Here is a 12,326-nt window from a genome sequence, read left to right as displayed (position 1 = left end):
ACTTCATTAACCAAAAAGATATCATCCCCAAAACTGAGTTGCAAAACTTTTTGAGGGGTTTAGATGGGAGAGAGTTTGAGATACATGTACATGTACATATTGTTCAAAGCACTTTTCATGTCTCCAAATATAACCTTGCCAGCTTAACCTTGATTGTCATCAGTAAATAAAAAAAATACATCAAAACTCCAAATTTAGTTTTGATTTACAGTGTAATTGAAATATCAATTGACATATTGACTACTGAATTAGCACTTTGTATTACCGGTAATCTGCATTGTACTTTACTGTATGAGATGAAATATTTGAATTGAGTATTTTTATTGTATGTATGTAGACCACTGCTTGGGCAGCATAAATTTGTTTAGAATTAAAAAACAAACAAACATGGCAGCCACAACACAATCCCAAATTCTGCTCTCTTTATATGGTAGTGGTTTTATTCTTTTTCAAGCTACATGTAGAGAGATGGAATTCAGACAGCATCACATTGATATGGTAGTCATTGAAATAAAATAAAATGTCCCTGACGGTCCGAGCCCATTAATTTGAGAATGTGAACAAGGTCTTGATAATACATAAAATAATCACTATCTCCAATGAATCATATGCTGATCTGCTGTCTAGGGTAGATGTGAAATAATTGAAAAGTTTCATTATCAAAATGTTTTTCTTAGTACTTTTTGTGGATAAAAATGCTAGTTTTGATTAATTACCGGTATTTATTGCTATATGCATTCCTTTCCTCCCTCCTGCGTTCTCTTTTTATTTAATTTTGCTGTATTTCTACTCATAAATAATGCACATGAGCATGTAACCATACCAAGTAGGAAAAATTGGTGCACATTTTGTTCATGTAGACTTTGTTTGAACTCATTCATAACTGCTGCAAGATCTGCTTTATGAAACACCTACATGTAGGACTTTTACCAACTGATGCAAAATACATGATAGAAAAATGTATTCAGAAGTCCAGACATATACATGTACATGAACATGTATCTATTCATGTCTGATAATACTGTACATGGGTACAGTCTGCAACCTGTATGCACAGAGCAAGGTCCCACTGATAAAGGTATTGATTGGTGATGATTGATTTATCATTGATAATCTAATTTAGAAGCTGTCACTCCCCGTAGGAATGGCAATTTACAGCCAGGGTGGAAGGATGCAGTCCCTTGGAACATGAGAGGATGAATTGAAATGAGGGAGGGAGGGAGAGTGAAGGGATAGGAGAGAAAGTCAGATGCAAAGAGAAAGTGGGAAGAGAGCAATATTGAAACAGCTAGCTAACGGCCACAAAGTTTGTCTTTTGTAACTTTTATTTTGGTGTTTTTTTTATGTTCTGTTTTGTCCTTCCCTTCTTTTGTTTTGTGTTTCAAGTTGCTTTAACTCATACAGTACTCAAATTAAATATATACATGTATGTATATTTTTTTTCTGGTTATCTTTGCGAGGTTGGATGGAGTTTGCCTTTGACAGTAGATGTATACTGATTAATCATATTTTTTGTATACTGTTCCGTCAAATTTAGATGTGAATCTTTTGACCTTGTACAAACATTTGTAATTTAGCCTATGGCTGTCGAGAATATTTGATACTCTATAAAAAGACGATTATTTTTACTATGACCTATTTAGAAAATTTGAATAGCAGATACGCGTGTGCGCAAACAAGGGCTCTGCACCGACTTGGGGGACCTTTATACCATACCATTATTTCTTTTCCATCTGATGTACATTACTGAATGTACATGTCATGTCTTTATCTGAATTAATTATTACAGCGTCTGGTTGTGAAACCTGATCAGCTTATCAAGCGTCGTGGTAAACTTGGTCTCATCAAAGTCAACGCCGACCTGCAAGGTGTCAAAGACTGGCTTTCTACAAGACTGGGACACAACATTGAGGTAGCATTCCATTTGAATTATCTTATAGACAAGATTTGTTCCCAACTTCCTACATGTATGTATGGAGATAATAAAATACATGTAGTTCTGATAATTATGATACTGACGTGATATTGATTATGATTATGTTGACGGTTATAATGATGATGATATTAGTTGTAATAATAATAGGAATATTAAGGATGATGATGATAATGATGGTATTAAAAGGATGATGATAATAACAATGATAATGATAATGACACTAATAATAGATATAATAATGATATTAATGATTGTAATAATGACACAAATGAAAATGATAATAATATAATAATATAGCAGTGATAATGACAATAAAACAGTAATAATCATGATAATAGTTATGAGGATGATCATAACAACATATCTTTTTTCAATTGAAACTTCTCCTCGGAAGTGTAAAAGTAGTTTTGTGCATGCAAGAGCATGGGGAAAATACAAAATGTGTGATATTTTCAGAGAGAATAAACAGGAGAGTGCTTCATGAAGCATCTTGTACAGTGATTTTCACTGACAACTTTGCTCTCAGCCAATCAGATGCAAGGATTTCAATAGCTTATTACAAAAACTCATCAAACATCACTGACCATTCTTTCCATGAAATGCTACCTATATTACGACCTACTTTTCTTTCCATCGATTTTACACATAGGTTGGAGCTGCAACGGGCAAACTGAAGAACTTCTTGATTGAGCCCTTCGTTGCTCATAAACCAGAGGATGAGTTTTACGTGTGTATCTACTGCCAACGAGCTAGTGATGTCATCCTCTTCCATCACGAGGGCGGGGTCGATGTTGGTGATGTCGATGCTAAGGTAACGTAAATGTACATTATAATGCACATCATCAATAGCATTTTAAGAGTCACACCGGTACCTTGGGAACAGTTTCAACACGCACAAGGCATTCATGTACACATGTAGCCAAAGGATTTTGAACTGTTTTTTAATGAAGGTAACAAACTGTATGTGTGATTATTTTCTATGCCCGAGAAAAATTATGTGTTTGTGTGTTTTATAAGACAGTGATTTAACTCTTGTTATTGTTTGATAGACAATCCTGGGCTCTGTAATAGCGATCAATCGCTAAATGTACTGACCAATCAAGATCAACATTTCACGCGCACTTGGCGCAAAATACTGATCAGGTCCCGTAACGCAAATGTTAGCGATTGGTCGTATGGTATGCTTGATTTTGATGATTGATCGTACATGTACATTGTAGTCAATGGAATCAATCGTAGAAAAATGTTGTACGATCATTGCTAAGTTTTGTGTTATGGCCCCCAGGAACCAATCAGAAGTGTTCTCTCATATTTGCTATTCATCACTAATCTGTGTGTTACGGGCCCCTGGGCTCCATGACACAAAGCTTAGCAATGACCGTAGAACAAATATTCGCGATTGATTGCATTTACTACAATGTACAATCAAACGTATAAATCAAGCATACAATCAATCGTTATGGCATGCTTTGTGTTTGGAGCCCAGGTGGGTGTTTCATCAATATTTTCATTCGACAAGTTGTCAGATCTGACATCTTTCCATGATTTTGATTGGCTGAGAGGCACTGTTCCTATGGTAACTGTCGGATAAAACAGGACTTGTCGGATAAAACGTCCGACAAGTCCTTTCATGAAACGCTCCCCTGATCTCCAAACCATGATTGGTCAATAGATCTACACTTTTTCTAAGGCTCAACACTAATTTATTTTTCTTGGTAGCCCAATTGGTTCACCAAAATAAAAATTTCACATTCATGGTAGCTCGCAAGGCAAATTTGATGGCCCTAAAGCAATAAAGCATTAGACTGTGTGGGCTTATGCAGAATTTTTGTGGCCCTAATCTCATTTTTTTTTGCCCCAGGCCACAGCTAATGTCAATTTGTGCTTTTTCTATTGGGATTATGTTAGAAATGGGTGAAAATTGTATTACTAGATGATTATTGATTTAGTAGCTTTTTCAATTTTTTTCATTCCTGATCTTAAACAAATATGGAATCTGCTAACATACTTCAGGGGCAATTTTTTAATTATTTCACAAATCTAAATAGAAAGATTGATTATCTTGAATGCCTCAAAATAGAAGAATATGATCCATTTATAGGTACATGTAGACAATTAACTCTATTTTTATGTGTACATGTATACATGTGCTTTTGTATGATAAAATTTTTTAGTTGATTTTGTTTGCCAAACGATATTAATACTCACTTTATCAGTGTACAATGTTTATTTAACTATGTTTGTACAGAATTAAGTAAACTTTTGTTGAGCTTAATAGCTGTTTGCAATATCCTCCCAAGGGAATTTGGAAAGAAAGATATTTAAAACAAAAAGGGCAATTTACACTTTTTCTAATGGCATGGAATAGAAAGGGTGAAAATGGTATTACTAGATGATTATTGATTTAGCACAATAGCTCTTTCAATTTTTCTTGTTTCTAATCTTATAACAAATGTGAAACTGCAAACATACATGTACATGTATTTCAGGGCTATTGTTTGGACTGTTTCACAAATCTAATCTTTAAATGATTATCTTTTATGCCTCAAAATAGAATAATATGATCCCTTTATAGGTACATTTCTATTTTTATGTGTAAGTGCTTTAAAGTGTTTGATAATTTTTTTTAGTACATTTTGTTTGCCAAACGATATTAATACTCAATTATCAGCGTACAATGTTTATTTAACTACATGTAATGTATGTTTGTACAGAATGAACAGCAAGTAAATTTTACATACACTGTACATGTAGCCTTTGAGGTTTTTACGATACTTAATGTACATGTATTCACAGATAATTTTATTTACTTTGATACATGTACATGTATTTTCCTTTTATCATTTGTTCATATTTTGCTAGTAAGCATTAGATTTCTAATTCTAAATCCTATTTATACTTATAGAGTTAGATAATTGATAAATATTAAATTTAGGAATCATGATCAGTGTCATTTCCAAAGATCAAGAATGAATGTCTTTGCTTTCCATGTACATGTACAAAAAGGACATAAAGGAAATAAATATTAAAGATGATCTTTCACATTTCATTAGTTGCATTCCATATTTAAGTTTTTAAAAACAAACTCTGACACATTTTTGAATTTCATTCATTTAAAATGCAAAATCAATGAAATCAATGAAATCAAGAATATGCCAACTCTTTCCAAGCAAAATTTTGATACAAAGATTGTGAATTTTTTTTCAGGCTGTCAAGATGGAGGTTGGACTCCAAGAAGAGGTTACAACTGAGGGTATCAGGGTTGCACTCCTCTCCAATGTAGCCGATGGGAAAAAGGAGTAAGTATTTCTTTATCCAACATATTTAGATGAGCACTACCTTTTTTATCATGGGTTGATATTATACCCGGGGGGAGGAGTTTTTGTATGACCTAAATTCATAATGCTGACACGCACATGATATGTAATGCGCAATCTTATACTCAGCATGAAGGGATGCCTTTTATACACACACAAGCTATGCAAAATTTAAGTGTGACTGTATTAAAGTCATACAGCACTTAACTCTTTGTGTGAAAGACCCCCCCCCCCCCCCCGATATCTGATTGAAACACTTGTGGAAAAACTCATTCAGACTCATGCACCTCATCACATACAGTTAATCTGATGAACATTATCATATTTCTTATAATATATGGTATATTGCGCACATTTCCACCTTGTAAGGTGCTCAAGGCGCTCCTATTTACCCGGCTAAGCTAGGCGTTCATAGCGCACACAGCTTCTTGAGGAATAACTTCCTACCGGTACCCATTTACCTCACCTGGGTTGAGTGCAGCACATCATGGATCAGTTTCTTGCTGAAGGAAATTACGCCATTGCTGGGATTCAAACCCACGACCCTCTGTTTCAAAGTCGGAACACTAATCCACTGGGACACAATGCTCCACATGGCCATGTACGTTAGGTTAAGTAAATTGTATAAACTTGAGAGAGATTAGGTGGAAATGTATAAGATATTGTCCTGAAATAGCCCTTAAAATGACCTTTGTCCTCTTGCTGCAGTAGGAGAATATTAGCAATAGGTGTGATCCGATGCTCAAGCCACGTCCAATGTGCCATTGCCTCAGACATCAAACATCCACTACCACTGTGTAAATTTACTCTTCCAGATATGTATTTTTGCTTAGGAGTGCAGATGGAATTTGGTTAGGAACACGTGTAGTGCTGAGCAAATACATCTTGCTCCCACAGGAATACTGATAGTGCATTGGATCTAGAATTATCAGAAATGCATTAGAACTATAGGACTCTATTATACATATCTGTATATGTACACTACATGTATATAACATATAAAATGAGCATTTATTTCCATGTATTCTCATACCACAGTATATAAATGTTATTTTGTGAACTCATTGTTTGGACGAGTATTTCATGAGACAACCTGTCACTGATTTTCACTGTCTATTTGGTATAAATTGCTAAAATCCTTCTGATTTATGGAGAACAAAAAATTGTCAATGAAAGTCACTTACTATTTTATTCCATACTATGTTCCCTTGGTCTGAATCATTGCTTTAAAAATCCCAGAAACTTTTGTTGCCTATATTTGCCTATATTTATTTTATACTCAAGGGTGCATGTTTAATAATTTGTCCATGACATCATGACCAGTAAAATAGGTGTACATGTATAATACATGGATAGTCCTAGGAAAGACAAAAACACTGGCTAATGGACGACAGTCTGACAAAAAGAAGGACAGATGGACTCACAATCAGACAGAATTGCCGACAGACAGACAGATAAAAATACATGTACTTACAGACCTACATGTACATGTTGATGTCAAAAGGACTTTTGAGAACTGGCTAAACGTGTGGATGTTTTTACTAGTTATACGTGTACGTAATTCATTTTATTGATGGAAAGTTACATGTACATGCCAATATTAATCATGCAAAGGCATCTGTAACTTGTAATATTCATATTTGTATTAAATTTCATTTCTTCCTCAAAAGACGCATAATCATCTGTATGTACATGTAGATTAGTCAATATTGAAATTCCATTGGAAGCTGTTTAATTTGGACCCAGCTGTGCTAATATTTTGATTCCTAAAACAAAAATGAAAAGTGTGTGATTTCTGTTCATGGTAGTAATTTTTCTTTGAATCTTTTCTTGAAATTGCTTGGTATGCTCTTTCATACTGTGAAAAACCCCTCAAAGTAAAAAATTATTATTATACCATACATAAAAATTTGAAAAAAAAATTATGTTTTGAATGTATGCTTTGATTTTTCTTTTTCAGGATGGTTGCTGGATTCGTCAAGGATCTTTATCAACAGTTCCGTGATCTCTACTTCACTTACCTTGAGATAAATCCACTTGGTGAGTTGATTATTATATCAAGAATTATTAATTTCCCCATACATTGGATGGTTTAAAAAGTTCAGTGTTCATGGGTAGTGTTGGTGTTGGGCTATTTTTTACACCAGCATTAGCACCACATTTGAAATGAGGCTGGTGTTTGGACTGATAGCACTGGTGTTCATATTGACATTGGGTGATTTCAAGTCCGGGTGTTGGCCTTAGTGTTGGTGTTGGAATTTGGATTGCTCCCCTTAGCTCCAAATCTTATTCTGAGTTTGTATTAACTGATCCAGATCACATTATTGACATCCCAACTAGTGAGTGACTTTTCATGACCATCTTCATTTTATGTTTAGTTTTATAAATGTGTAAAAATTGACCTAACACCAACACCAAAGGGTCAATGCTGAACTTGAAATCATTCATCGATATTATTATCATATAGGTGTCAAAGTAAAGTATATGCACTTCCTTTTAAAGTCATTTGGCATATATATATATACATATACAGTGAACATGTATTTTTTGTCCAATTTTATTTCATTTGTTTCTATTTGAACTCATTTTGAGATCGTTATATCAACCAGCATTAATGTTATTACATGCAGATACAATGAGAAGGCTCTTGCAAGTGCTTGGCTTCTTTATTTTATATATTCTTTCTCTCTCATTTAGTTCTGACTGATAAAGTCTGTGAGATAGATCTTGCTGCTAATTTTGTATTTACTATATTCTCTCATCCAGTTGTAACTGATAAAGTCTATGTATTGGATCTTGCTGCTAAGATCGATGCCACTGCGGAGTACCTGTGTAAGCTACAGTGGGGAGACCTGGAGTTCCCTCCTCCATTCGGAAGGGAGGCATTCCCTGAGGTAAATAATTCTTCTTAAAGAGCAAGTTCACCCTGATGGTAAATTGGTTTGAGTAAAAGCAGAAAAAATATAAAAACTTTTTTGATGAAAATTTGGAGAAGGATCATTAAGCTATGTAATGAGGTTATGTATTTTCACAATTTTGATTTTGCAATGTCACAGATGACCAACAGTTTTGTGATATATAATCCCCCACCTCTCCCAGCTGGACCACAATCCTTTGAAGAAAAGTCCTCCACAGAGAAGGGGAGTTTTCCTGGGCAATTGATTGCTACTGACCAATCAAGATCATTGTTGCATGTGTACTTAATTTAAAACACTGACCAGGAACCAATCATAAGGGTTCTTTCATATTTGCAATTCATTGCAAACTTTTAGTGTATTTCTTCCTAAGTCAAACAGATTTTTGTCATTTGAATAGTTTCAGCTTTGACTTTGGCAAGTTATATTTCATTTTTGTATGTTTTTGTGTGTTTACTCTCTGTAGGAAGCATATATTGCAGACCTAGACGCTAAGAGTGGTGCTTCGTTGAAACTGACGATCTTGAATCCTGCCGGTCGTATCTGGACCATGGTAGCAGGAGGTGGTGCTTCAGTCATCTACAGGTTGGTTTGGTTTGATTTGATGGGGCTTATACCGGATTAATTTACCTTTGACCAGTGTGAATTACGGTACAAGGACCTCAAATTCACAAAGGTGGTTTTGAAGCTGTAATTTGAAATCATGGTCTATGGAGATTTCAGCCTTAATTGTGCTTATTTCAGCGCTTGATCCATGCATTTACAAAATTTCCAGTGATGAATGCATGTTTTATATCAGAGTGTGCTAAATTGAGTCTTGTTAGTACTTAGTACATGTAGTTGTATAATGAGCCCATTGTTTTTGTAGATTAATCAAGACAAACAATGGACAAACAAAATTGACTTTATTCTTTGTTCCAGATTTTGGCTGTAATCTATCTTTCCTCCCAACTTCTTTTGAATTGAAATTGGAATTGGAATTCAAATTGAAATTAGAACTGGAATTCAAGTTTAAATTTGTACTAAAATCGAGTAAATTAAATTGAATTTAAAAGAAAGATTGAATATAAACACATTTGATAGCAATTAATCTCTGTCTACCTCTAGTGACACCATCTGTGACCTCGGTGGAGCATCGGAGTTGGCTAACTACGGTGAGTACTCGGGAGCCCCCAGCGAGGGCCAGACCTACGAGTACGCCAAGACCATCCTTGGTCTGATGACAAGGGAACAGCATCCTAATGGCAAGGTTCTCATCATTGGAGGAGGGATCGCTAACTTCACCAATGTTGCATCTACATTTAAGGTGAGTATAGTGGTTCATTTATAGGATATCGAACTATTGTTCAAACATGTATTATATGTAAGTTGTTTTTGTTGTAGTTCTTCTCTGAAGTGCCCTGAGCATCTAATCAAGGTGGAGAGTGGTGCTATCCAAATCGTATGTATTATTATTATTATCATATCAGTGCAAATGTGACAATTTCACCCAAACCTAAAATAAGTTGCCCAAACTGTCTTTTGAGTTTTTGCAATGCTATTGCTGCATATACATTCAAGGTCAGTGTAGTGGATTAGCTGCAGGACATCAAAGCAAATATGCTCCTCCACCCTAAACCTAAAATTAGCTGCCCTGACTGAATTTTAATATTTCTTCTACAGTCAATAATTGACTTGATAATGCAGATTCTCATAAGGTTTAAATGATATCAAAGCATCATCACCATTACATCATCATCGTCACCATCATCATCACCATGATCATCATCATCACCATGATCATCATCACACCATGATCATGATCATGATCATCATCATCATCTCCATCATCATCATCATCTCCATCATCATCATCATCACCATCATCCTCATTATCACCATCATCATCATCATCATCATCATCACCACCACCATCATCATCATCATCATTATCATCATCATCATAATCATCATCACCATCATCATCAACTTCATATTCCTTTAATATGATTGCATCATTCTCAATTATATATGTTTTATAAATTGAATTTTTAGGGTATTGTGAGAGCTTTGAAGCAGTTTCGTGAGAAGCTGATTGAGTTCAAGGTATCTATCTATGTCAGACGAGGAGGTCCTAACTACCAGGAAGGTTTGCGTGTCATGAGGGAACTTGGTAAGACTTCTATTGATCTATAAAAGGCAGTCAGTCTCCTCATCAGAAGGTCTAATCCACATGGACTAAACCCATTGGTCTATTGTCATTTTAAATTATTTGTCATTAGGTATATATATATATATGTATATATATATATATAAAACCCTTGATCTATTCTTATTTTCATTTATTTTAATGCCCTGATCGTCCAATATCTACTTCCTTGAAAACTTCCTAATACCTTGAACTCTGGCGCTGCACAGTGGCTGCCGTGCCCACGAGAAATTGGGCAAATGACTTTTCAGATTATTTCTGTTTCAGATTTAAATTTTGAAGAATGAAATATGGATTTGGGACTTTTTATTTCATCTACAGTATTTATCGTTCTTTACGTTGTTCAAAGACACTTCAGCTGATCATATAGACTATTGTGCTGTTTAATAGATGATAACAGATGAAATGGATATACATGTACATGTACTTAACTGGAAATAAGACAAAATACTTTGGCCTAAAATGGCAGTTTGGACAAAACGGTTAGTAGAGGAACTAGGTTAGAATGAACCTAATGGAAATTAGACAGAGGTAGTAGACCAAATGGCAATAAATATTGTTGTGTCTTTGAACTTTTGTTACAGGTTGAAACCTTGGTGTTCCTTTGTATGGTGTAATGTGTCTTATGGTGATGTATGCTTTCATGACAGGTGGAAACCTTGGTGTCCCTATGTAAAGTGTTTGGTGCTTTATGATGATGTATTCTTTCATTACAGGTTGAATCCTTGATATTCCTATGTATGGTGTTTTATGATGTTGTATTTTTTCATTACAGGTGGAAACCTTGGTGTCCCTTTGTATGTGTTTGGTGTTTTATGATGATGTATTCTTTCATTACTGGTTGAAACCTTGACATTCCTATGTATGGTGTTTTATGATGTTGTATTCTCTCATTACAGGTGGAAACCTTGGTGTCCCTGTGTATGTGTTTGGTGTTTTATGATGATGTATTCTTTCCTTACAGGTTGAAACCTTGACATTCCTACATGTATGTATGGTGTTTAATGATGTTGTATTCTCTCATTACAGGTGGAAACCTTGGTGTCCCTATGTATGTGTTTGGTACTGAGACTCACATGACCGCCATTGTTGGTATGGCCCTCGGTAAAAGAGAAGTACCGGAAACCCCTCCCACCGATTCTACCACGGCCAGTTTCTTGCTTTCGGGAAGTGCGGTAAGAAAAATCATCAAGATTTTAGAATACACTAAATCTACATTTAGAGCAGAGTCACATTCAAATACATTAAAACAAACAAGAAGTTGAGTCAAAATCACTATATGTTATATCTAAGAGTAATTTCCTTGGTATGGAAAAAGTTTAGTTTAGTGGTCCACAGATGATTATTAGGAATGAGGATTAGTTCTGACATTCACATTAAAGGCTGGTTATCTCCTAAAGAGAGTCCCTTTGGGGGCTGAAAATTGCATCTTAATAATCCTCACCATTTTTTCCAAGATTATGATGAATTGTAATTCCTGGGCATATTTCAAAGAGTTGCAATAAATTTCATATCAAACCCAAACTGTGATGGATCTAAAATTTATGTCTCTCAACTACACAATTTACACATATTTCAATTGATCAATCGCAACTCTTTGAGTTTGATTTGAATGTATCACAAATCTTTGAAAGACGGGGCCCTGTTATGCTCTAGCAGTAGTAGGCTTTATTTATTTGCATGACAGTTGATCGATTTATTTTTCATGATTTTTTTTTTTAAAGTCATTTTTAACCAAATATTATTTGCAGGTGTAGTATTGTTCGATATCAAGATTAGATTAGATAATAGCATATTTTTTAGGGTAGATGCTCTAGTCTTAATAATAGAAGCTGGCTGGCAGCAAGCTAGTAAATAGCTTGTGGGTTGCTGGTGATAAGCTAGTGGACAGCTTAATAAGTTTGTAATAGGCATGTAAAGATATACTCGCGCAATCTTAGCAGCAAACATGTACTGTTTGCTAGCTTGCA

General features: G+C 34.9%; 1 protein-coding gene across 5 annotated transcripts in view; it reads left to right on the top strand.

Annotated features, from left to right (window-relative positions):
- Positions 1-12,326, top strand: part of LOC121426102 (ATP-citrate synthase-like) — a 62,758-nt gene that overhangs the window by 11,743 nt on the left and 38,689 nt on the right. For all 5 annotated transcript variants that reach the window (XM_041622261.1, XM_041622258.1, XM_041622260.1 and 2 more), the window contains exons 3-11: positions 1,790-1,912; positions 2,586-2,747; positions 5,144-5,235; positions 7,214-7,293; positions 8,020-8,147; positions 8,635-8,753; positions 9,276-9,474; positions 10,203-10,320; positions 11,386-11,531. In XM_041622261.1, the coding sequence (XP_041478195.1) occupies positions 1,790-1,912; positions 2,586-2,747; positions 5,144-5,235; positions 7,214-7,293; positions 8,020-8,147; positions 8,635-8,753; positions 9,276-9,474; positions 10,203-10,320; positions 11,386-11,531 (1,167 nt within the window). The remainder of the gene's footprint in view (positions 1-1,789; positions 1,913-2,585; positions 2,748-5,143; positions 5,236-7,213; positions 7,294-8,019; positions 8,148-8,634; positions 8,754-9,275; positions 9,475-10,202; positions 10,321-11,385; positions 11,532-12,326) is intronic.

Source organism: Lytechinus variegatus, chromosome 13 (genome assembly GCF_018143015.1).
Source record: "Lytechinus variegatus isolate NC3 chromosome 13, Lvar_3.0, whole genome shotgun sequence".
Taxonomy (NCBI): domain Eukaryota; kingdom Metazoa; phylum Echinodermata; class Echinoidea; order Temnopleuroida; family Toxopneustidae; genus Lytechinus; species Lytechinus variegatus.
The sequence above is the reverse complement of the archived record's forward strand: the minus strand, read 5'-3'. Positions and strand labels throughout refer to the sequence as shown.